This window comes from Haliotis rufescens, unplaced genomic scaffold (assembly GCF_023055435.1).
Source record: "Haliotis rufescens isolate VD_foot unplaced genomic scaffold, xgHalRufe1.0.p SCAF_6, whole genome shotgun sequence".
Taxonomy (NCBI): Eukaryota; Metazoa; Mollusca; class Gastropoda; order Lepetellida; family Haliotidae; genus Haliotis; species Haliotis rufescens.
Genome location: NW_025964334.1, coordinates 51,998,136 through 52,025,904, shown reverse-complemented (window position 1 = coordinate 52,025,904; position 27,769 = coordinate 51,998,136). Strand labels below are relative to the sequence as shown.

Genomic DNA, 27,769 nt, shown 5'->3' with positions numbered 1-27,769 from the left:
TATGCCATTCACAATAAGATATGCGTTGCTCTAAAAACAAACTGCACAATTGTAAGTGATGACGCCGAAGTGATAGAGACGCGCAGAATGAGTGAGAGAGTGAGTTTGGTTTTACGCCGCTTTTAGCAATATCCCAGCAATATCACGGCAGAGGACACTAGAAATGGGCTTCACACATTGTACCCATGTCGGGTATCGAACCCGGGTCTTCGGCCTGACGTGCGAACGCTTAAACCACTAGGCTATCCGACCGCCCCACGCGCAGAATGAGATGATGGTAGTCGTTGTGTTGATGCTGTTGTGATGGAGCCGCGGAGAAAAGGATTTTCCATAGTCGTTGTGATGGTACCCTTGTGATATAGATGCCGACAGCGACGCACAAGACAAGATTATTCATAGTCGTCATAATGGTGACATAGAAACACACAAGGCAAGATGCTTCATAGCAAAGTTTTCCTAGTCTTAATATCGACGATGAAGTTACTATATTATAAATGACCATAATGATGAATTAATACATATTGTTTTTTTGCGCCGCATCCACAGGACATAAGGATGGCGGAACTGGTTGGTTGTGCTTGGTCAGTTCCAATCATTAGTTTTATACAGGAAGCTAAAATCGGTACGATATTTGACCAAAATGCCTGCCATATAAAACTCTGGGAGATCAAATGTGCTTCATGCAGAGTCAAAAGTTGGGCGTTATGAGGCAATATTTTGTTACACGAGGTTATTTACGGATCAAGAAATCTCTAGACGCGTTACATTGATTTCATCTTTTTTCAGAACCTTTCCAACAGGAGACTTCAGTAACTACAACATTTACGGTGCCATATGCACTGAAGTTGAAGTAGACATCCTGACCGGGGAGAACCAGATCAACAGAGTGGACCTTCTGTATGACTGTGGAGAAAGGTGAGACCAACAGACTTGACCTTCTGTGTGTGATTGGAGAGAGGTGAGACCAACAGACTTGACCTTCTGTATGACTGTGGGGAGAGGTGAGACAACAGAGTGGACCTTCTGTATGACTGTGGAGAATGGTGAGACCAACAGAGTGGACATTCTGTGTGACTGTGGAGAGAGGTGAGATCAACAGAGAAGACATTCTGTATGACTGGGGAGAGAGGTGAGACCAACAGATTTGGCCTTCTGTGTGACTGTGGAGAGAGATGAGACCAACAGAGTGGACCGTTTGTATGACTGGGGAGAGAGGTGAGACAACAGACTTGACCTTCTGTATGACTTTGGGGAGAGGTGAGACAACAGAGTGGACCTTCTGTATGACTGTGGAGAATGGTGAGACCAACAGAGAAGACATTCTGTGTGACTGTGGAGAGAGGTGAGATCAACAGAGAAGACATTCTGTATGACTGGGGAGAGAGGTGAGACCAACAGATTTGGCCTTCTGTGTGACTGTGGAGAGAGATGAGACCAACAGAGTGGACCGTTTGTATGACTGGGGAGAGAGGTGAGACAACAGAGTTCACATCGCGTATGACTGTAGAGAGAATTGAGGCCAAACAGACTTGACCTGTATGACTGTAGAGAGAATTGAGGCCAAACAGACTTGACCTGTATGACTGTAGAGAGAATTGAGGCCAAACAGACTTGACCTGTATGACTGTAGAGAGAATTGAGGCCAAACAGACTTGACCTGTATGACTGTAGAGAGAATTGAGGCCAAACAGACTTGACCTGTATGACTGTAGAGAGAATTGAGGCCAAACAGACTTGACCTGTATGACTGTAGAGAGAATTGAGGCCAAACAGACTTGACCTGTATGACTAGAGAGAATTGAGGCCAAACAGACTTGACCTGTATGACTACAGAGAGAATTGAGGCCAAACAGACTTGACCTGTATGACTGTAGAGAGAATTGAGGCCAAACAGACTTGACCTGTATGACTGTAGAGAGAACTGAGGCCAAACAGACTTGACCTGTATGACTGTGGAGAAGGTGAGATCAACAGCGTGGACCCTCGGTATGACCGTAGAGAGAGCTGAGATTAACAGAGTGGACCTTCTGTATGACTGTTGAGAGAGGTGAGAGCAACAGAGATGACCTTCTGTGTGAGCACGGCAGAAATGTCTTCATGACCGTTTCCATAACCAGGCGGTTATTTCTTCAAGCTGGGAATAGGTGGAAAGCTGACGGTGCCAAATCTGATGATACGGAGTATGTTCATTGAGTTCGAATCCACAGTCATACATTATGGCTGTGGGGGAAACAGATTTGTGCACAGGAAAAACACATCTTCTGCGAGTTTTCCAAGATGTTTAGTATTGAATGTCCTAACATGTTGTCTTACCAGATTAGCATAAGATTGGCCATTAAAGGTCAGATCTTTCGGTAGGTAGTCTACAAGTAGCAATCCTTTGGAATCCCAGAAACCGAAGTCATCACCTTTCCAGCTGATGGAACAGAATTTGCCTTCTTCTGAGGAGGAAACGTTGGCTGTTTCCGTTGCTGTTACTGTTTGTAGTCCCTGGCTGACATTGGTGAATCCAATACTCCCCCATGGTGAACAGAATCATCTGGGTCTGCTTCAAGACGAAGTACATTCTCACAAAAGATGACAAACCTGGGGCGTTACTAGTCAGAAGTCGGAAGTCTTGGTACCCAGCATGATTAAACCTCTGTCCTGCTCAGTACATTCCTCAGAATGTTTTCATTGCTCTAATGAGATATGCCTACTGTATTGTCTATGTGACGTGTGGTGAGTCGTCGTAAGGGCGGTCGGGTAGCCCAGTGGTTAAAGCGTTCGCTCGTCAACTGGGTTCGATTCCATTGGTACAATGCGTGATATTGCTGGAATATTGCTAAAAGCGCCGTAAAACCATACTCACTCACTCACTGTGGTGAGTCGTCGGTCATCCATAATTATAAACTGTATCAAAAAACATTTTCCTTAGTGTCGGCATTTGAAGGTCTTGGGCCATCTTCGAGGCTTTCTCTTCCCCTCTTCTCCACGTTTGCGAAAGAAGGGTAATCAAACCCTAGAGTGCGTGGATGGCTATTGGAGCCCTTTCAGTTAGAGATACTTGAAGACAGCACAGTGGCCAGTTTTGTCTATTCTCATGAAGAGAGATACTAGCCATTTTGATTCCTCCAGAAACATGCTGTCTGGTTCTGTATTTCCTTCACATGCACGCTGTTAGCATGGAAAGTATTGTACTTGATACAGGTTAACTGTCAAGACTGTACATCATTCGTAGTTGGGTTCAGAACGTTTCAGCAACCCCTCATACAATGGGGTGCGGCAACAAAGGCGATGTGTAAAGGTGGAAAGATTATGGTTACTGCGTGTAATTTTTATTTCGATCAGTTTGAAAGTAGAAGAGTGTGTTGTTGAGGTATGTGTTGTGATATATGGATGACCAATGTTTCATTATTGGCCGAAAGCTGCCAGAAAGTAGAAGAGTGTGTTGTTGAGGTATGTGTTGTGATATATGGATGACCAATGTTTCATCATTGGCCGAAAGCTGCCAGAAAGTAGAAGAGTGTGTTGTTGAGGTATGTGTTGTGATATATGGATGACCAAAGTTTCATCATTGGCCGAAAGCTGCCAGAAAGTAGAAGAGTGTGTTGTTGAGGTATGTGTTGTGATATATGGATGACCAATGTTTCATCATTGGCCGAAAGCTGCCAGAAAGTAGAAGAGTGTGTTGTTGAGGTATGTGTTGTGATATATGGATGACCAATGTTTCATCATTGGCCGAAAGCTGCCGAAAAGTAGAAGAGTGTGTTGTTGAGGTATGTGTTGTGATATATGGATGACCAATGTTTCATCATTGGCCGAAAGCTGCCAGAAAGTAGAAGAGTGTGTTGTTGAGGTATGTGTTGTGATATATGGATGACCAATGTTTCATTATTGGCCGAAGGCTGCCAGACCTTTTGACTGGGCGTTGACTGAAGGCACGGTAAGATTTTCACGAACTATTTTATTCATGTATGCCCCAGAGCAAATTTGTTTACCAGATACTACTTGTTTACTTTATTTTGTTTCCATTGTTCATTCAGTATGAACCCGGATATTGACATCGGCCAACTTGAAGGTGGTTTTGTGATGGGCGTGGGATATTGGCTGACCGAACAGATGATCTTTGACCCACAGACTGGCACCGCCCTGACGGATGGCACATGGGTAAGTATAATAATATCAGAAGATCAGCTGAACCGACTTCAGAAGATACAGAATAGAGCTGCCAGAAAAGCAACAAGAACAAACCTTTGGTATCTATATGTTTATGGGTGATAGCATATCCCTGGTCATTGACTGGTTTCATAAAATATTTACGTCCTTGAATGCATGTGCAGCAAAGTGACACGGAGCACAGATGTATCTTAACAATATGCGGGGCGGTCGGGTAGCCTAGTGGTTAGAGCGTTGGCACGCCACGCCGGAGACCCGGGTTCGATTCCCGACATGGGTCAAATGTGTGAAGCCCATTTTTGGTGTCCCCCGCCGTGATATTGCTGGAATATTGCTAAAAGCGGCGTAAAACCATACTCACTCACTCACTTAACAATATGCCATAATACAGCCACCTGGAGCTCCGTTCAAGAACGGTCTTGACGTAGGAACTGTGTAACGAAGTCGCAGTGCATAACAATGTTATACAACTTAGTATTTGTTTTGCGCGAAAATTTTCCCTCAAGATATGGTCATGATGACATGTGCAAAATGTGTTAATGTTACAGCACATATATCTTTGAAAATATATGAATTTGCTTTTTCCGGCACAATTTATATTTCAAACATAGTAGGGGGCATGTAGTAGCAAATTCGTTTCTTTATTAAACCAATACACCTTTACACTCAATTATCTAACAACCGATTGCTTTTTAAAACTATTGCAGGAATAATAAATGGCTCAATAGACACATTGAAATTTAGCAAAAGCTTCTTTGAATTTTCAATTGCATAAAAATCAAACGCGGTATACTTTCTTCTGCCCCTCAGTATATGTCCTGTTTGATGTATGATTCATAACTTTCTAAAGAACAATGAAATTTGCGGATTCGGATCAAATAGAAAACATCTGCCCATGTTGATTTTTGCAAACTCCAAACAAATTGAGATGCCTGTTGCTAGATTTTTAAAATTGCAACATTATACTGAAGTGTGGGTCTGCCAGTATTGGACGAATATGTACATATGCATGCAGCTACGACGTTGCTCCGCTTGGTCAAGGGCAGTGTAACCAGTACAACACGATGTTTTGTCTGTACAGGAATACAAGCCTCCAATGGGAAAGGATATTCCTATCGACTTCCGGATCCAGTTCCTGAAGAATGCACCCAACCCACGCGGAGTCCTGAGATCAAAAGGTAAATGACAGCCACTGTAACAGCCCTGTAACAGTGTCAGCATATGAAAGTGCAGCTCAATGTTACCACTGATTAAATATGCATTATAATATAAGGGTAACGCTATTTTTCAGGGCATTACAATTTGCAGAAGCCCGAGGTCTTCCGGCCATTACCTGTCCGACGAAGGAGGGCAGTTGAAAAGACCGAGGGCTTCTGCAAATGATAATGCCCTGAAAAATAGCGTTACCTTTATAATAGCTAAAATGGATGGATTTTTTTATCAAATAAAAAGAAACAACAATATCCTATGACGTCACCTAACAACGGGCGTGATAATGGCCCGTCGTCAAGCAATATGAGTGTATTATCAAGTTACAGTGGCTCGCTCATTTCTGATAACAGGCCGGCAGTTTAATGATTATTCTATCCATTTTAGCTATAATATATTTTATATTACCTTTTCAATTTCCCAAATACAGCAGTTTCAAAAGAAGTCGAGCATTTTCTCCTATGGTACTACTTGAAATATGATGCCAGCATTTCCCGTTGGTATTTCATAGTTAACAGTAAATTGTTGTGTTTCAGCTGTGGGGGAACCACCCGTGTGTTTGTCTGCATCAGTCTTGTTTGCTGTGAAACACGCCATCGAGGCTGCCAGAAAGGACATTTCACAGGACACATTCTTCCCCCTCGGTATTAATGTTGTGTCATAATGAAATTTAAAGAAATATATTTTACTGTCAGACAATAATATCTTTAAAAAGACTAAAACTATTCATATTTTAATGAATCCATTCATCCAAAGTCACTTTCACCTTGGAAATGTACACATATCTTTCAAAAGAGGACTGATTCATAACGTACTAATCACTGCATTGTGTGACATCAAGTCTGGCTGTTCAAATCCCGATTGTTATATTAACCAGCAGTATTTTCAGTTTTTGTATTCCCTTAAAACGAAGACAAGGGATTTTTGAAAGTTTTCTTATCTTTAACGGCATGATAAATACTGTTATAAGACAACCGTTATCCTTTAACGTTATAGTTTCGGTCCAGTGTTCGTCGTTGTTAGACTGCTTACGTGGTTCATGATATGATTCGTACACAAATAAAAAAAAGCGTCAACGCCAGAGTGTGATCAATCTCGATTAAATGCCGAAACAGATTTCATTGGACTTAAAAGGCAACATGGTGATAAAATCATGTAAATGGGTTACTGAAAATCAGTGATGACACCAGATACAAAACAATGATCAATTCTACCTGAACTACGTTTTCAAGTAGATAGAACTACATATGACGGATGTGGTCATTAATTAATACATTTTTATCAGTGATATATAGTTCATTATATTTGATGTATGTCATTGCTCTATTTGTCATCAGGTTTATGAAGTTAAAACCCCATTTTGGGCAGAATGACATGATTCTCTCATGATTTGATGCATCCACTACACAATCGAATAAATAATAAATTACTATGTTTCAGACGGCCCTGCAACAGTGGAGATGATTCAGACAGCCTGTCAACTTGACAGCTCCCAGTTGGTGTATGGGACCTAGGTCAACTAGATTCTGCCCAGAAGTGTTGTAGAGCATAGATCAGTGATGGAGATTAAAGAAATATGCAGCATTGAAATGCTGATTTCAAAATATACTTCGCGCAATTATACCTTGATACTGATCACAATCAAACTGCTGTTACAATAACGCATTGAAAGTCAAAATCGCTATAACACGTGATAGCAAGACTCCTCCTAATGTAAAATTTACAATTTCCATATCAGCATTTGTACAACGCATACCTCCCCCCTTTCCACCCCAACCCAAAAAACACACAAAAGAGCGATCGACCCATGTTACATTCATAAGAAAATCGGATCTTCCGCTTAAATTTATGTTTGCGGGTTTAATGTTTTATGACTGAATCAGATCTAGATCTCTGAAGAGTTTTTACCATAAGTAATCAAATGACGTAGACCAAACATGACAAAAATGATTCCTTCAGTGGAACGTTATGTATGCTACATATATCAATCAGGTCATTGTCATTGTTAATCAACGATGTGTGTCGTGCGGGTTATATGTTTCAGAAAATCGTTAGAAACAAATTTGTTTCTGTGGAGGCTACGTTTCAGCGGAGAGTATTTCCATATGTAATCGAATGTTGTTCACCAACTTTAATGTAAACGATTACTTTATTGACACGTACTACATTTTATATACATGTGTTATAATCGACGAATGATTCCTGGACACTAACCAAACCATATCAAACTGTTTTGTTCAATAAAAAAGAACCCTTACCCTTCAATATTGACTGCTTGAGCCATGTTACCTGTTAACGTCAGAGAAAAATCGGTCTCAAATACCTGCCGAAATAGAATGCATAGGCGTAAAAGGTAAGATTGTGAATGAAAATTATATACAGTAAACTACGGTTATAACGAACCCGCTCTACTGGTAGCACCTGCTATTCGTGAAGAAAGTAAGAACCGGTGAGAAAGGAGGTGCGAAAACTCCATGTAAAGGCAATTGCAGGGGACAGCATCGCGCATCATGTATTAATAAATTCCTCTGAATGTCTACCATAACATTTCTGGAATTACTAAACAAGGGTTTGATGGTAAAACCTTGATTTAAAATTTCAATGCTCTGAAGTATCCAAACATTTGAGAAAGGAAGACGCCATAAACTGGTGTTAAACCCAGTGTTCCACACGATTGCAGTCAGAAACGTCTCCAGAAATACACACAAAGGATATTCCCCCCAAGCCATGCTTCGTTAAACCGGACAATATCGCCGTGAACGACAATGTTAAGATATTCAAAATGTTGACATGTTTGTATCTGGTTCCTTCTAAAATTAGTATTGAAATGTATTACTTATAATTGTTTTGCATATATCCTGCCTCATGATAAAGATGTGTGTGGTTGAGAAATCTTCCATTTTTTTAGTTCCTTCTTTGGTGATTGTAAATGGCATCTTTTAGACCGAAATAAATTCTTCTATGCAATGCCGTGACTTGTTAACTTAAAACATACCCTGTTTCTTAAGGATTGACTTTGTATTTTTTTTCGATTCATTGAGGTATGAATCGAAACACCGATGTGCAAACTGTATGAATCCGCATTGCGGAGGATGTGGTTGTGAGGGGTATGGAGGGGAACAAATTCCTGATGTAATTGAGGTTTATGCACAATCATAAGTATTATTTTTTTAATTATTATTATTATTTTATTTCTTTTTTGAGTACACAAACAATATGTTTACAGAATATAGTTCACATGCAATCTTAAATACATACAAGTTACAAAGTATATCTATAGATGATAACAAACAAAATCTATTTCAGTGTCATATTGTTGGATTGTGCAAGTTGGTTTTAAACGAATAGGTGGTGACAGAGAGACCAAAATGTTATGAACTGTGTGTATTTACATTGTGAATATGATATATTTCTGTCGATGTAATATAAATCGGTTATTTCTTGTTTGATGTGTGGTAGTCGGAAATGTTTGATTTGAATATGTTTTGCTTTGTTACAGTTAGAATATGATTTAATACATCATTTCGTTTTTGTTGATATCCTAATAAAAATGTCAATTTTGAAAATTCTAGTTCTATTCCAGTTTTGTCTTTGATCCATTTTGTAAGGTTGTTCCAGATATGTTTTACAATTTTGCACTCGAAGAACATGTGCACTAAGGTTTGTTTTTCTCGATTACAAAAATGAAATGATTCTTTATATCCCATTTTGTACAGTAACTCGTTTGTTGGTATAATTCTATGAATAATACTGTATTGGAACCATTTTTGTTTTGAGGACACATTATATCTGTGGGGGCTACGATTAATCCTTTGCCAATCTTTTTCCGTCATGTTAAGATATCATGTTATTGGATACTTTATTTGACATAAAATGCCCATTTGTGAAGTAGGAATGCATATGTACATGTACACATTTCGGGAAAATGGAAATTGTTTACCTGATGTTTTCACCTTACTTTCTTTTGACGTCGGTTCGTCAGTTCGTCAGTTCGTAGCCCGTCATTCCGACGTCGCTTCCCGTTCTGTGGATGAATTCTTATAGCGTTACTTCTGGTTCTGACATTACGTTCCGATGTCTTCTGTGACGTCACTTCCTGTTCGGATGTCTTCTGTGACGTTACTTCCGGTTATGGTGTCTTCTATGACGCCACTTCGTGTGCTGTCTTTAATGACGTCACTTCCGGTTCAGAGACCTCTTATGACGCGACTTCCGGATATGTTACCTCTTCTAGGCCTTATTATTTTACTGATGACGTCACTTAATCATATTAAAACGTATAGTTTGACGTTATCCCAGGATCATGTAGATACCAAATATCACCTCATATAATATAGTTACATGATAAATCGCAAAGAACAATGAAGAACGAAGCGGGAATTATTTCACGATAAAACATTGTTCTATCTTGACGTCATTTCTTGAGATTAAAATATGCGCTCGCAACTTGATGACGTCATATATTGGACGACGGCATTTTTGGGAGTGTCTCGTAAGTTGTTCCCCATACATGTAGCTGGGCTACGCAGATAAACGAAGTAGCCGAACGATCGCATTAAAAAGTGGGAGGGATCTGACAATCTGTATTAGGAGAAAGGGTACAGATCATCGACGACATGATTGTTAGAATATGGGGTAAATACCAAACTTAACCCACCTGTTAACCCACCTGTTCGTAAAATGGACATTGCCGAGGTCGGATTCTATTCATTATAAAATTACGGTAACTATTTTTAAAGCGTGCACATTTTAACAACATCCTTAAAATGGATGTACATAATGTTGACATTTCATAAAAGAAATAAACGACTCGTGTTCGTTGTTTATCGTACAATAAAACAATGAGTTCTGACATACTCCTGGAATCTTGATCCCTGCCAGATGGAAACAGTGTCCAGTCACAAACACGAATTGGTCGTTGCAGGAAATGCAGCTTGTACACTTTTCTTATAATTTCTAACAGCCAGGTGCATTCGTCACCACTCGCCCCTTTCCGTAACCTGCAAGAAGACTCGTCCCCCTATCGATGAATGTTATGTGCGAAAATACGACAAACCAATCAGAATGCGCGTATGATTTCAAGTTCTTCGTCAAAGAATCCCTCAGAAACAATTTTTAATTTAACATACGTCTTACATCTAAAAATATACCCAAGACACAGTTAAATGTGGTCAATCATACTGTAAAATTCCGCATGTCCCGATGTGCTTTAAATTGCATCTAAAATATATATAATATATGGGGGAATATATGTGAACCATTACGCAACGAGTTGACAATTGTTTTAGGTATGCCCGTTTGCGCTAAGACGGAACCCGGTCGCAAAAATGGCCATGAGAGGGGCACGAGTCGCTATTCGGCTTGTCCCGGAATAACACGAGTTGGTCACGAATGTTTTCTTATAATTTCTAACAGCCAGGTGTCGTCCGCGATGGTTTACCAATTTTCTGAGTATTGCATCATACGGCCGACCTGGGGTTGGCATAGTGTTGAATATCTGTAGTCAATCAATGTCTGTGAGACAGGCAAGGTCGACAAGATTTGGAGAGATGTGCTGAGCTTTTGATGAGGGCTGATCGCTCTTGGAGAGTCTGTCATGGAACGTGAAGATATATCCTTCCAGATGGTTGCACTAATGGCCCCGGCGTCTCTAGGCTTCTCTTATGAGGATCTTGCGGGCTCTGGTAGTCCCTGCCAGTCGCTTCTGAATCTTCGACGTCATTTTGATGTTGATTCCTGGAACCTCTGGTTGGTTGCCCTGGTGATCTCCTCCTTGGCGCCCTTTAGTCTCCCACTGAAGACCTGTTGAGCTGTAAAAGACTGAGGCAACATGGACCTCTGGAGGAGTGTGGTGTGTTTTCTGAAGCAGATGAATTACGTTGCATGAGTAAGAGCTGTGCCAACATCCATATCGGCGCTGACTGGAGGTCATGGTGCAGGGTCATGTTGACCTCTGTCCGTGAGGGAAGACCTGCGCTCTGGTCAGTCGCAAGGGTGACTTGGCGAATGCTGCAGCAACATATATGCATAGTCGGCTCGGGGTCAATACGATATGATTGCCACTGATCAATCAACGAGGGGTATAGTTCTTGGCTATTCAACTTTTCGAATAACAACGTGTGGTTCATTGCATATAGCAACGTTTCTTTGAGATTCTTACACGGTTAGCAAGCTGGAGTGACATCAACCATGTGATGAGTTTGTTTCTTTTTTTTTTGTTTAACGCCGCACTCAGCAATGTTCCAGCTATATGACGGCAGTCTGTAAGTAATCGAATCTGGACCACACAATCCAGTAATTGACAACATGACCATCGATCAACGCAATTGGGGTCGATGACATGCATCAACCAAGTCAGCGAGCCTGACCACCCGATCCCGTTAGTCACCTCTTACGACAAGCATTGTCGCCTGTTACGGTAAGCGTGGGTTGCTGAAGCCTATTCTACCCCGGAATCTTCACGGGTCCCAAACGATGAGAGGTATATATGCATGACATGCTGTGATAAGCAGCATATTAACACAGATAAAACAGGCAATAGATAACAAGTAGCATACAGATAATTTGATCAAGCCAAAAGTACAGAAAGAATAACAAAAACTAAAGTTGCGAGCGCATGTTCGAATCTCCAGAAATGACGTCAGGATAAAACAATGTTTTATCGTGAAATAAACCACACTTCATTTTCACTGTTTATTGCGACTTATCCCGTAGTTATTTTATATTTATAATTAACGAATGATTTTTAGATACTTAGCAAACCATATCAAGCTTTTTATTAAATAGAAAAGAACCCCTACCCACCGACACCAACTACTGGGACCATGATACCTGTTAACACAAGTGTTTGTTTGCCTAAGGTACATTTTCAGTGGACCCCTGAAGATCCGGGGGAGAATTGGTCTTCAGCAACCCATCCTTGCCGTAAAAGGCGACTATGCTTGTCGTAAGAGGCAACTAACGGGATCGGGTGATCAGCCTCGCTGCCTTGGTTGATGCATGTCATCGAATCCCAGTTGGGTGGATCGATGCTCATGATGTCAGTCACTGGATTGTCTGGTCCAGACTCGATTATTTACTGACCGCCGTCATATAGTTGGAATATTGCTGAGTGCTGCGTTAAACAACAACGAAACAAATATGTCCAGTAACATCGTTAACGAAAGCCAATACGAAAGGGCAAGCATGTCCTGCTCTTCTGGTAGCACAAGCAACTCACACAATTTGCATTATCAAAGTGCCAGTGAGCAAGAAGGTGTGAAAACTCCATGTAAAGGTCATTGCATGGGATAGCATTGCGAAACATGTTGACAAAAGTTTAGAGTCTGCAGAAAGCATGAACGACAGACGTATGTTGAGTTTGCCAGAAACAAGGTTATGATGTTTGATAGATGGTGTTCCTCCAAAGAGATAAAGAAGGATTTTTAGAAGTTGAAGCGATATTTACTGTCATATTTACTGAGTTCCTCCGAATGTCTAACATAACATTTCAGGAATTATTTGGCAGGTATTTCATGGTTAAACCCAGACGAAAAAGCTCAGTTGTAAGCAAATATGTTTTTCCTTGGCACTGGAATAATATTTCCATGCGCTTAAGTAGTTAAACAAATAAGAAATGAAGACGCCATACGCTGGAGCCGAACAAGTCAGTGAGTGAGTGAGGTTTTACGCCGCTTTTAGCAATATTCTAGCAATATCACGGCGGGGGACACCAGAAATGGGCTTCACACATTGTACCCATGTCGGGAATCAAACCCGGGTCTTCTGCGTGACGAGCGAACGCTTTAACCACTAGGCTACCCGACCGCCCCGGAGCCGAACAAGGTTTCCCTGACTGTTGTATTCAGCAACCCCTCAGAAACGCACACAAGGGACATTAGCCTCAACCCAAGCTACGTTAATCCGGACATCTGTTCATCCGGCAATATCACCGGGAAAGAGACAGTTCTGATGTTCACTGTGCTGATATTTTGCTGTCTTGTTCCTTCTATGAAAATTACTTTGGAATGTATTACTTATATCATCTTTCCTGTATTCTGCCTCATGAAAATAACTGGTGTACGTGAGAATTGGCCTGTATAGAAATATATATATGTGCGTGTGTGTGCGTGTGTGTGCGTGTGTGTGTGTGTGTGTGTGTGTGTGTGTGTGAGTACGTTTACCACTTCGGTGAAACCACGAGCACGGGTATGGTGCTGACAAACCTAGAAACATAATCGGGATGAACCGGGATTCGAACCCAAGGGACGCAACTCTGCATGTATGTATGTATGTATGTATGTATGTATGTATGTATGTATGTGTACGTGCGTGCGTGCGTGCGTACGTGTGTGTGTGTGTGTGTGTGTGTATTGCCTTTCATGAAGAATATATTAAATATACTTAGTTTTCATCAACTGCATATTCATCCTTTCCATATATTATATTGCTTGTGTGGGGATTACCGTGATTAACACTGATTAGCACTGACCAATTATACACCTTACATTGTCTGAGTTTAAGCCTCGCAGCTCACGGCCAAGTCAAGACTGGTGTTATGTAATTGTAGCTTGGCTATTTATCTCTTCAAGCTTGATCAAGACAAAGTGGTCAGTTCCCAGGTCGGGATCGGTTGTGAGCTGATGCGCCATGTCGGCGATAGGTGAACTTCCTGCAAGAAATGAAGTACAGTGGATTGTGTGCAATTACAAATTCATGGATCTTGTTGGCACATGAGTGAACATTTCAGCATGAAGTAAGACTTTTTAATTGTGATCTCTGATACTTGCTCTTGATATTTGTGTATAATGTGATGCTTGATTAGACTGACAGAATTAAATTGTTTTTAAACTGTTTTGTGGTCTCTCTTAGTTATTGTAGTGATTGGTGCTTCAGCACTCGTACATCGGGTTACATCGGACTGACCATCCGATGTTACTCGTATGTTTCCGGGTGTGATCGAGGCACGTGAACAACTTACCCGCCAAATCTGACAGGTGGCAAGAGACAGATCGAGACTGGAGACTGAACTGAACGGACGAATATTGAACCACAGAAGGTTACACCACCTCGATCCCCCCCTCACCAAGCTTACGCTGTGAGGTAAGCAACCCTTTCCCGTTCGCTAGGCTTTCACATCATTATGTATGGAGACTGTAAACTAGATCGACTCATAACAAATTGGAATGCTTAATAAAGGGAGATAGAACTAAAGTGCAACGAAAGCACTTACTTCCATTGATTTTCAATTCCAAATTCAAATTGTTCATTGATCTTATTTTGTTGTAAATAGAGAAAGCACAATTAGTAGCCACGGAATTCAAAGTGAACGATTTTATAGGGACAGTTAGTGTAGAAGGTATCCTTGCTCTGAAGAAATCTGAAGTTATACAGGTAGCCACATATTACCAGGTTGAAACTGACCCATTTGCTAGGAAATCCCATATTCAAAACTTGTGAATGAAAATAATTTAGATCGGTGTCTAGAATTTAAGTCGACAGACAAGAGTGAAAAAATAATCTTTATGGAATAAGAGTGTAGGAAAGAAACAGAGCAGACAGAAAGAGAGCTGGGTGCCATTGTACAAAGCGATCTTATCGCTAAGGTGATCGTAACTCCCATACCTTAACATACACTTAGGACAATCGTAGCGCTAAGGTTGTTCTGTACAACTACATTTATTCACAGTGGTTTAATAGGCAAAGCTCGGGAAGTTCATGCAGTTACCAGTCACAGACGTAACGTGTACGCGTGACGGCTCTGCCGTCTCTTGTACGCGAGACGGTGCGGTCCGCAGTACTCAGTGAAGCGCTTGATACTAATTAATTCAATCACCGTGGCTGTGCTGTCACCCGCGACCTCCGCGAAAGTAATTAAAGCGCTGTGTAAAATCACCCACTGCCGAGAGGGGCCACAACAATCCACCCAAGGTCGTGACTGGCGGGTCGCGTGTGCATCGGGGCATCCGCCTTCCTATTTTCACATACCCTATTTTCGAACAGTTAAAACATGTCAACATGTCATTCTGGTCTGGATACACTTGAAAGTGTACACGTCGAAGCTAGCGACCAGTTATCGCCATTTTTTCATGTTATTTCTGGCATATTCCGTGTATACTCTGACCTCCTGGTACCGCGCCATTCATCGTATCGCGGCATTTGTGATTTCCGGTCGCTCACGCGGGACACGCCTTTTAGCGGGTGTCTGTTATGACAATCAGTAACCAGGAAGTGCTCGCTCCGTAAACAATTTCAATTTCCTCGGAATGTTCCGTCTGCTGCAAGTTAGGGGTCATTATCGCATTGATACTTACTTCTGGTATCTTTTTATTTTTTTATTATTGCCTTACCCCCATCTGTCAATGGACAGCGATATGACCGGCAGTTTCCCAAATAAACTTTCTCTCTCGACCTGAACTAGCTCATCTACATATTCATGGCGACTAATAAGGTAACGGAAGTTACGTAGCCCGCACATTTTCCCGCGCTGTGGTCAGGATATATTAGGAGATAATTAGGGCCAAAATGTCATACTTAGCAGTACTTTCTTCACTAGTAGCCAAATCATAAATACATACTTTTGGCATAACAGGAGTGCTTTATATATATTTTTAACATGTTTCCATTTTTTTACAATTTATTTTCATCCAATTTTTATCCCCAAAAATCTTAAAATATCATTTCTGATATTTTATTAGTTTTCAATTTTTGTTCTAACTTTTCAGTTACTTTTCAGTTACTTTTCAGGAAATATGCTTTGAATATGTATTAATGATAACACATTCAGAATTTGACTTTGGACAAATCACTGAAGTCTGACAGCCCCGCGAAACCCGAGGCTGCAGGGTACAAAGTTGAATGTACCAATAACTTTAATTTTTGTGAAACTGTGAGCATATGCGCTTTCTTGAATAAGATTCAGTTGATTTCGGTTATAGCGTTACAATGTCTGTCTGTGCTACGATAGGGAACAGTGGAAACTTTACCGGTGACTTATTGTACCAGCTCTCGCAATCGCCTTACAGCACGTGATCACGCCCACAGTTCCAGTTTACAAATTACATTTTGGGGATATTTCAGTTATCGCGCTCAATATTATTTTAATTCACCAAAATTAATAAGAAATGCTATTATCAATTTGTTCTTTGCAAACTGACAATATTCCCCAAATTCGATCTTGCTTATCCCTATGTGTACCTCAAATAGATTTCAGAATTGTATTTTGAGGAAGATAGGATATTGAAGATATTGAGCAAGGTGATTATGGCGGGTTTTGAAAAATATTTCCGCACAAGAGTCCTTTTGATCATTGTTTTCGGATAAATATTTCTCTCCTCTTATGAAAACTAAGACTCTCAAAACTAAAATGAGATGCAACCACGTGCGCGCTATAACGGTTAGCGATAATTGTTCCTCGGCGATATAACAAGAAAAACTATCAAAATGTCCGATCACGTGATATACAATTTAGCCTTTTGTGGCAGTGGAGAAACGCTTAGTCATCATGATAAATCCGCCTGATTGCGGTTCGCTCTATTCTTGCTGCGCCAAACGACACCTATCTGAGCAGCAGCCACATTGACGTGTTTTTGTTGTCGATTAGTGTATACACGATCATTATCATATTATGCGCAGTATCCTATATTTTCTGTTCTGCTTGGCATTGTTTTATATGCAGATATTAAAAATACCGCATGTATTTTCTCGTAAATTATAGGCCGGAAATAGCAATCAGCTCACATCTACCTGTTCGTCAGCTGTGTTTCTGGAAATAAATCCGTTCATTGATGCACGATTCGTATATCTGAAAAGTATTGAATGGAATATTCAATCGTGTAATAACAGGATTTCCGGTGTTATGCTAATTTGCATCTTGTGATTACGCGATCTAATTGAAGAGGCGCCGGCGAGACGACTGACCCGCGTTTTGTTGTCCTCATAATAAAGTGATGAGAATAGAATAGATACTACAATGATGAAAGCGCTTATAACGAAATAACGGGTATAGAGAGAACCCGTGTGTATTGTCAACGACAATGTTTACGATAGCGAACGGTTAATACCTGAGCTTGGCTGCTCACGTGTCAACAGTCAGCCTATCAAAATGCGCGTTGTTAAACGACAATATACAACTGAAGGCAATTGGTGCTGGTACCGTGTTCTCAAATTACAGCCTCAATTACACAGGGACAGTGACAGTGACAGTGATTAACTATAGCACAGTATTTGCTGCAAGAACTTTGATAGTAGGCTCGTTAAAAACAAAGAAGGTGCTAACAGTATAAAATATATTTCGTTTGTAAAAGTCTGGAGGATTACTATTTATACGTATCCCCTCGAGAGACCCGAAAGTGACCTATATACGATTCCCGCACCAATTGATGCCCCCTCCCATATAATTTTTTAACTGGTGGTGTAATGACAGCAGACGAAATTGAATTATGTTCTTGTATGAACACAATTGAAAACAGGCAATGATAATGTATAGCATTTCGTATTTAATCCCGTATTATCAGTAACATGACAATGTCTGAAATAATATAAATATAGACGAGTGCATATTTTAACACGATACAGTTGTATATTGATCGATCAGAAGGGGATTAGCCAGTGTGAGCCAGTCGGTGGTCAGACTATGCCCACAACTAAGCGATTTTAATCACCTGCATCACATGTAGATCCGTGCTGTTTCATATTGAATATATGTTGTTACCGTTTAGCAATTACTATTTTATGAACAAATATCCATGCACGACGTAGTGGTTGATGTCATGTAAATTAATGTAACTGTTCAACAATTGTTAATTCATTCGTCATATTTAGATTTGTCAAGCGTGAGCATAACCGTTTATTCATCCACACTAGACTAAAGTTATGGATCTGCTGACGAAAAGGTTTTCGTCCTTAGTTCAATATGTGCATTCTTTCCGTGGACCTACTGGATGGGGATTCGAAGTTTTTCCAGTCACTACACACGCGTCGGTGTATCCTGTAGTGGTATTTTCCACAATTTATGGGTAAGTAAGGAACTGTAGCAGCGTACTAGTTCAATTTCTATTCCGCTACCAAACTTTATTTTAAAAGCGCATGCGTGTAACCGCAAACGTTAGACGGATGACGTGTTATGCTACAACAAATATACTACTGATAATAGTTGATGTCATTGATTCGACGGGATTTGGGAATATAACATATGCCGAAACAACTCGACTTACCCTAATGGTGACTCGACAGTTCTGAGGCTTGCGAAGTAAAGATGAAACCCACACTTGTGGAACATGCAACCGTTCAAAGATATCATAAATTTTCATAAATGGTCTACAAACAGCTATACACACAGCATTCGATGTATTCGAAATAACTGAAAAACAGGTATTCATCAATTGGATGAAATCGACATGTCTTTTTTATTCTGCAGATATCATGCTTTCCGGGTATAACCACCAATCGCCTTGCCGTTGAACATGATGAAGATTCACCAAGAACCGGGCAACCAATTCGACACCTCAGCCATCAACTGCTGCTACCAGATGGACAATGTGTGGGTAGGGTCCCAAAGACCTGGCGTCATCACGTCAGCGATGAATGATGGATCTCTGCAGAACGCTACCCCGTTCTTTCACGATAAATTTAGTGCAGTAAATTCACCACGACAGTGGTCCAAAGTTAATCCCTTTTAAGTCTCCAACAGGCACACGCTTGATCAAAAACCGAAAACTGGCAGGATTCCAGAAGATGACTTGTACTGTTGAGACAGACACACATGTATATTATCATGATTTTTTTGTCATTGTATAGTTTTATGAATAAATAAGTCTTGGGAACAGTTGTGTCAATTACTATCCTCTGATAATCCCATTATGAAAGAACACGTAACCGGTGCTTATGCAGATTAGTTAACCTCAATAAGTGTCAATTCCAATCCAAGTTGAATCACTACTCGCACCAATCGGCAGCATATCAGGGACGTGTATACTGATTTCGCTTAGCAACTCGAATCACACATGTGGGTAGGCTGTGTCAGCCATATCCAAAGGAAGCCAACAAAATTTATACAAGCACGGTTTCTGCGAAGTCTTTGATAGGCATATATAATGGTTTACATCGCTTTAGCATAAATGACCTAATAAAGTATAAATAAATCAATCTCTGGTGGGTGGGGGGTTGGTTACATCCATTGAGCAGAGCTCTGATTACGAGGTGGTTGACAGTATCCTATTGAAAGCTGAGGCCTATCGGCTAAAGTTTAGAGTCTGCAAAAAGCATAACAACAGATTTATGTTGGGTTTGCCAGATACAAGGTTATGATGTTTGATAGATGGTGTTCCTCCAAAGAGATAAAGAAGGATTGTTAGAAGTTGAAGCAGCCTACGCCAGATGAGGAGTTCAAAAGGTGAATTCTATGTGACATTAAAACTTATTTGAATGAACAAAAGACTTAACCATAAGTGCAAACAACTACTCCAGCAGATGACTATCTACTTGCACATAAAGCTTCATTGCAAAATGCAGTTTATCTTGGGGGAAGGTTTAGTTCTAAAGTCAGTCAAATGCTACAGGGATTAATTATCCATGGTCAAATGTTAGAGGTCGTAAAATGGCAGGTCATAGATTTTCCCAGTCATCATTTGGAGGTCCTAGCAACAACCAGGTGTCACTTGGCAGATAGTTCTCCTCAGGCGAATAATACAGTAATGTCAGTCTGATTGATTTTAAGGCCAGTTCGTTCATATCGTTTATCGCAATGATATTGCAGAAGATAAGGTTGTATCTGATCTTCCTGAAGCCAGTGATGTATCATGTGCAAAACAGGAAGAGAGGGAAGAGTGTAAATGTAACCTTCACGTACTGCTACTAGAACTATGACTCAACAGAAAGCTGAGTCTGACATTCTGACTATCAAAAGATCTTGACTCATTTCTGTTGGTCAGGAGTTCAAAATGATGACAAAAAGTCTTTAGAAAATGTCTCACTTGTCAGATGGTTGGTTAAACCAAATCAGAAGATCACACGATATCCTTTGCAGACAATTCCAACACTTGAATAACCATTCAGCAGGGTTGGACCTTGCCCTCGTACTTGGACAGTAAATGTCAATTTGTTGACAATAATCACGTGTTCCAGAAGCTATTCCATTGAGGAATATTAAGGCTCCTCTCATTATTAAGGCTTTAATTGCGTCCTTCACGCTAGTTGGGTTACCAAAGTCCATCCAATGAGATCAGGGATCTAACTTTGTCTGGGATATTTCGACAGGTTGTGAATGGGTTGGGTATTACTCAGTACAGTTCCAGTGCCCCTCATCCTGAGTCACACGGTGTACTCTGAAGAACATGCTTAAGTTTTTCTTGTGAGGACAAACAGAAAGATTGGGATGATGGGATCCATACATGTTGTTTGCAGCTGGTGAATCTGTACACTGGGTTTCAGTCCTTTTGAGTTGGCATTTGGACGTACAGTTGGAGGACGATTAAAATCCCTAAAGGAGTAGTAGTAAGATGAGGACATGAAAATCAGTTTGCTAGATTATGTTTCAAAGTAATTAAGGTTTATTAAGGCTTGCAGCATCCCAAAGAAAAAGCTTGCAGGTTAGCCAAGAGATGAAAACCTGGTATGATAAAAAAGCAGAACATGTGGAGTTTGCACCAGGCTATAATTTTTACTAGAAACTATTATATCGTTTTATAACGTATTAAATATCGGGACATTTCAAGTTATTTCTGGGTATCCTCTACTTCTTTTTAAGAGTATATATGTTATATACATTATCTGGGTACCCCCATGAAGCTCTGGTCAGAATTTAGCAACCCATGCCTGTTGTATGAGGCTATCGGATTGGGTGGTCAGGCTAGCTGACTTGGTCATGCATGTCATCATATCCCAATTTCAAATATGTAAGCTCATGACGTCGGTCACTAGATTGTGTGGTCCAGACTCGATTCCTTAGCTGGGATATTGCAGAGTGCAGTCTAAAAACAGCAAACTGCTGTGACTGCCTATGACAAGAATGAATCTAAAAGTGAGAGAATGGATTGGGTTTTTAACACCGCTCTGATTCCAGCTATGTGATGCAATTCTTGGACCTTGACCATTTTGGTGAAACACGGGTATGGTGCTGACAAACCTGTAAACATAAACGAATCTAAGAGTACAATATAACAAAGACCTCCAGTTTCTTCACACTTTTATCAACATCTGGAACATAATAATGTGTACAACTCATATGATGATGTGATCAGCCAGTGATGAAAGACAATGTATAGATTGTGAATCTCAACATCATACAAATGAAAAAACAATAATACAATCATCTTGAAAAATACTCTTCTCAACTGTCTAAGCAAATCAATAAGTATATCACTATTATTGCAAAATCCCTCGCAAAATATGGAATTTCTATCTGAACTAACACAATATGCCTTTATATAGTTTCAAGGATATTCTCACCAGAACTACATTCCGGCTGCAGCCCTGTGATTCTGATATAGGTCGTTGACTTGCATCTTAGCAATTCTTTTCATTTGCCTAGTTTGTTTTGTTTTATGTTTTTGTGTAACGCCACACCCAGCAATATTCCAACTATATGACGGCGGTCTGTAAACAATCAAGTCTGGACCAGACAAAATAGTAATTGACATCATGAGCATCAAATTTGGACACAATGTCATGCATCAACCAAGTCAGCGAGCCTGACCACCCGATCCTGTAAGCCGCATCTTACAGCAAGCATAGGTTGCTGAAGACCTATTCTAACCCGGATCTTCACGGATGGCCTTGTTTGTACTATTTACATAAATATCACATAATAACATTGTACATACATTAACATTACATCATATCCAATGATTGTGAAATTCAGCTTAAAGAGCCCAGGGTTCTGAAAAAATGTGAGAATGTTTAAACTGGAATGTTGTGACACTGCAATGATAAAGTCACACAGATAATATTATTTTCATATATCTGTCCATTTTTATTTTACCTGAGTGTCTTTTGATATGAGATTCTATTCATCATCCAAAATCATTCTGCCTACTTTTTTAGTATCAGTGTCTTGAGTGTAAAAAGTACAGCTAACCAGCTTCAGAGATTTGTGATGTCATTTGATTCTGATGTCATGGTAACCGATGACATCACAATGGCCTGTATAGCATCATTTCATTGTAGCAATATTTCCTGTCAAAGCCAGTTTTCGATGATAAAACATTGTGATAAAACATGCACCACATCCCAGCATACACTAGCATAACCTTTCCAGACAGATTACATATAATATAACTTGAGTGAGCAATAACAAAGTGAACTCTTGTGAGTTTTTTCTGGCATTATGTAATTTGGTCCATTAGTGGAATGTTTCAACCAGTGTTCATTCTTGAACAAATGTCTTCTGTTTCGTCGTTATATTTTTGTAAACCATCAAAAACAGAAAGGGATGTTGTAGACAAGCAACCCCCAGTTCAGTTCAATCTTTAACAAGCGTGATGACTGGGGACCTATTCTGTCCCAGGTCATCCCAGCATGATGACTATCATAACCCATCTTAGTGGAACATTGCTCTGGCATCACCATCACTTAACTGGGAATGAATGAATAAGTAAAATTCTTTTTCACAGATAAACATTTGGCAGACGGGCAACATCACACACAACATACTATTTTGATTGAAAATTCTCTGCATACAGATCATTCTGTGGTGTATAACATTTGGCATGAAGTCTAGTCTAGGAATAGATGTCAATAAAAAAAATAAGCATAAATCAGAAGGTTTTTACTTAAATTCTCAAACTTCTATACACAGTTCATTTATCTTGTGAACACCTTTTATTCATACATTTGAAACCTCGGCTAAAGCACTCATCCCCCCCAAAAAGATGTTATAGACATAAATGTTATCACAATTCTTGAATACATGGGAGGACAGACATGTTGGTTGGTTTGTTGTTTAACATCGCATTCAGCAATATTCCAGCTATATGATGGCGGTCTGTAAATAATTGAGTCTGGATCAGACAATCCAGTGCTTAATATCTTGAGCATCGATCCACACAATTGGGATCGATAAAATGCATCAACCAAGTCAGTGAGCCTGACCACCCGATCCCGTTAGTCACCTCTTACAGGACTGAAATGTAAAGGCATTGGGCAAGAATATATACCGTATATCACCGTCTATAATACATCCCCACCTATAATGTGACACCCCACTACAACCCAGTGGAAACCATCCAAATCAGTGCTAACTAATATACCTCATCTGTGATTGTCTTTGGGCTAGCTTTGCAGAAAATATTTTTGGTATGGATAAGGATATCACACAAACTGGTATTTATAATGTTGTAGTAGTATTTTCAGACAAAATCGTCAGTGCCAGCTTGCTTCCGACGCGGGATGACATCAGCAGTGAAACCTGAAACAGCTGGTGACATGCGAGATCTTCTACCCTGTGCACAGGACAACCCCCTCTTGGTACCAAAAGCTCGCATTATAATCAGTGATATATACGGTAACAGTTTTGTCAAGGGAGAGTGAGTATGGTTTCACGCAGCAGTATCACAAATATGGGCTTCACACATTGTACCCAAGTGGTGATTCGCCATGACAAGTGAACGCTTTAACCACCAGGCTACCCGATCGCCCCTTGTCAAGGGAGAAATATTGATAGCAGATCAGATAATTCCAAAATGGGCGAAGCATATGATTTCTTAACAAATAAAAACAATCTTGTGTCGGTGAATCATGACAGACAGAAAGCTTTGATATGGAAATATGTTCAATACCAATTCATGTTGAGAATGTGAGATTCATGTGAGTGACCCTATTTAGACCCTAAAACCACGTAAATAAGTTAAAGCATTGGAAAAATGATTGTAGATGATAATAATGAACATATGAAATTATATTTTATAAGCGATAAAAGATAACATTGATGATGAATACCACGGGGTACAACAAGTATCAGGACTATTTACAATGGTATAATTTGTGTCATGTTCACCAGTTTTAAGATAAACAGTTGGTCTCAACATATTTGAAAAGTTAAAAAACCTGGACGGAAAAATTGATGTAGGTTTTAACATTAAACATTAAAAGTAGGTTAAACCTTAACCAAATCTTTAACAAATATAAAACATTTGAGAAATACCAACAAAGTAACAAATATAAACAATTTCTTCTCAAGTAACCAATGTTTGTTTTCGAATTATGGCTGATTCTCCGTATTATCATCTTCAATGTATTCAACATTGGATTTGCGCATTCTCTTAACTGGCTTTTAGGTAAGTAGGTATTTCCATTGTTTGCAGATCAGTTCATATTCATTATGGATGAAATGAGTATGCATTATGTAAACAATGTTTTTGATAAATCAATAAACCATATGGCTCAGTTCTCAAACAAAATTTGTTTACCTTTACACCAACTTCTAAATGTTACCCCCTTAAGGGATGTTCCGAAATTGAGATATTAAACAAGACTTGGATAAAAGAAATGCGGGTTTGAAGCATAACCTTCTCATAATAAAAAATAAAAGGCGTTCTAAAAGCACTTTTACTTCTAACATTTATCAATCTGAACTCTCCCTTAAAATGATCATAAATTGAATCAAAAACATTTTGTGTGTTTGGTGATGTAAGTGGCACGGAGACAGTCATGTTTTTTCCACATTTGTGCATGGGTAGAATCAATTTTATCCAACAACCTGGCATCTGTACAAGTCATGGTTCATACGTACATATCTGGTCAATAGCAAATGACAACATCCTTAGATTCAGATGCAGAAGGACATTGTATCACTTCCAGTGTTCTATACACCAAGGACTAGACTGTAAGTTACTATCGCATACAGACATTGCATAGTCCACATATAAAAGTGATCACATCGTATCAGAACAATTCTTTAACAATGGAAAGCTTAAATCGTGTAAAATCAGTGTAAAATGGACGGAAAGAAGTGTTTGGAATGTGAAAAGTATCGAGGAACATCACATGAATATGCTTTGATATAACAAACAGTGAAGATAGGGAAACAATTCTCCAGGGCACAACAAATCAATACATGTGTGCTGGAACATCATTCAACACATTAGGTGCATCCATAAATCTCAGTACAATTCCGAGATGAAGATGTGGTAAGCTTCCTGTCAAACCTACAGGACTCCACAAAGATGGTATGTGGATGAGTGAGCATTGCGTAAAGCAGTTTTTCAGTAACATCACACTGTGGGAAAAAATCCCAAAGTGACTGAGGTCAAAGTTGTTTTACCACAAGCATGGGAATGTGCTTACGTATATTTGAACCCATAAGCTAAGTGACATATCTGCACAGCAAACTGCATTATCTCAGGTGCACCTCTCCATACTGTCACAACTCAAACAATTAAGGGGGTGACGTCTTCCCAGAGGTAATTTGTCAATTTGAATTTATTTTCCATTTCAACTACCCTGTAGTAAGAATGCAAGGGTGCATTTTCATTATTCTGCAATTTCCAACTGATCTTATTGAACAAACCGAAATTCATCTGTGAAGTCATTAATGTCACCACATAAGAGGGAAAATGTTCAAAATTCTTGTTTTGGCCACTTGCACTCAGGTTGCAGCGATGATATAAAGTGGGTAAGGGACGGAGCTTCCTGAAGATGCTGTGTACCAGCCACAACCTGGGTCACTTGTCTGGTATTCAGACCTGTCTACTGTCTCAAACATTGAATTACAAGGGACTAGTACTGTAGCAATCAAGGTCTACAAATTATTTCCCTTGCAAATATTCCTTCTGCAGAGCCAACTTTGAAAGAGTACCTGAACACACAGGTAAACTGAAGAAGTGATGGAACCCGTGAATAAAACCTGTCATTGTGCACCAAGTAATCAGTGAGTTTCAGACAGCATAAATAAATGTCATACAGGTGATAGACAAATATGATATCTTGGATTCAAACCCACTATAAGCAGCTCTTGTCACATAAATGTTAGCACTTAAACCACTGAGCCATCCCCACCCCAATCATCCATATCATGTTCAACAATCTTAAATGGGACTCAATATCAGTTGATAAGTTCAAATCAGTCCCTGACAACAGTGATAAAAGGCTGATGAACCCAGTTTTCAGTGTTTCTACAAAACAGCCAGCATCAATAATCATAGGTTCCCTTCTTCTTCTTGGACTTCTTCCCGGAGACTGTTGGTAAAGCATCGAGTCGATTTGGTCGCCGAAACACACCTTCATCACTGTGTAGTTGACCGTGAACTTGGGCTGCTCGGAGTTCCCGGCTGACCGGTTCCTCCGCTCGTGAGAATGAGTTCCCATTGGAGGCATAGGAGTCACGGATTTCACGCATATCTGATGAATAAGAAGAAGCACAACAGTGACACAATGTCCTTAAAAATTACAAAATCCACTTATCAAATTAGCTGTACACCTGTCTCAGTCCATCGACAGCAGGTCCATTTTGACAAGAACATACTGTTCATGATGCAACTTATCCTGATTAGGCACCTGATTTTTTGTTGAGTTATATGATACTGCCTTGTGTCAATCAGTGGACGAGGAACACTGGGAGTATGCTGACCACATGTTGCTGATCTGTAATCCCTTGATTTTACACAAAATACCACTGCTTCCACACACAAGAATACTGTTGATGTTATATTTCAGTTATATTTCCAACTTGATTTGTCCTATACTTGAGAACTTACTGATCTTGTTGACGGGATCTGGAGACTGCATCAGCTGACTAGTGCGGCGTGACTGGAAGTACGAGCTGGAAATGTCTTCACTCTGTCGTAGTTTCTGTAACAGAAGTCGCATCAAATATAAGCCTGGCATCAAACTTAAGTCATTCCCACATGGAGATTACATCTCAGCTCTGACACTATAGGGCCTGTTCCACACGATCTTAGCACTACGATGATCGTAAGTGTATGTATGTATGGGACTTATGATCACCTTAGCGCTAAGATGGCTTTTGTGCACCGGCACCCAGATGGTAAACAGATAAGTGGCCTCTTTCAAATGCATAGGGGAGGTGTAGCTGTGAATTGTCATCAAAATAATTTGGAGTCATTTTTAAACAAAATTAAGTTCAATTTTCATGTCACACACACAAATGTCTGAATTCAGTCACCTCTTTAAGTCTCTGGTCATCAAACCCTTCATACGAGTCTCCATTTGTCATTGGTCCTCGTGGGTCGTAGGCCCTGCCAGATGCCCCGGGCATCCCTCCACCTGACAACAGACAAGAGGGTCGTTTTTTATCAATGCTTGTCATAACATGCCATTTGGGTTTCAATGGGTCAAAAAAGTTGTTGACTCGAGTACCCATTAATGTTTGGATAACATAATTATCGTTATGAATAACAGCGGTAGAAACTAACATTTTTAGTCCACGTGTCCTTATAACATATAGAAAAACCCTTAAAAATTGCTATTT

At 40.0% G+C, this 27,769-nt stretch overlaps 2 protein-coding genes across 3 annotated transcripts in view; one reads left to right on the top strand and one right to left on the bottom strand.

Annotated features, from left to right (window-relative positions):
* The window catches only part of LOC124138159 (xanthine dehydrogenase-like), a 35,654-nt gene extending 26,721 nt beyond the window's left edge, over positions 1-8,933 (top strand). Inside the window, exons 31-35 of the mRNA XM_046504687.2 lie at positions 787-915; positions 4,026-4,149; positions 5,240-5,336; positions 5,904-6,011; positions 6,808-8,933. Coding sequence (XP_046360643.2) covers positions 787-915; positions 4,026-4,149; positions 5,240-5,336; positions 5,904-6,011; positions 6,808-6,881 — 532 coding nt within the window. The 3' untranslated portion in view covers positions 6,882-8,933. The remainder of the gene's footprint in view (positions 1-786; positions 916-4,025; positions 4,150-5,239; positions 5,337-5,903; positions 6,012-6,807) is intronic.
* Positions 8,934-21,512: 12,579 nt separating this feature from the next.
* Positions 21,513-27,769, bottom strand: part of LOC124138158 (kinesin-like protein KIF17) — a 34,500-nt gene continuing 28,243 nt past the window's right edge. For both annotated transcript variants that reach the window (XM_046504685.2, XM_046504686.2), the window contains 3 exons: positions 27,464-27,564; positions 27,036-27,129; positions 21,513-26,679 (listed from right to left, as the gene is read on the bottom strand). In XM_046504685.2, the coding sequence (XP_046360641.2) occupies positions 26,471-26,679; positions 27,036-27,129; positions 27,464-27,564 (404 nt within the window). In that variant the 3' untranslated portion in view covers positions 21,513-26,470. The remainder of the gene's footprint in view (positions 26,680-27,035; positions 27,130-27,463; positions 27,565-27,769) is intronic.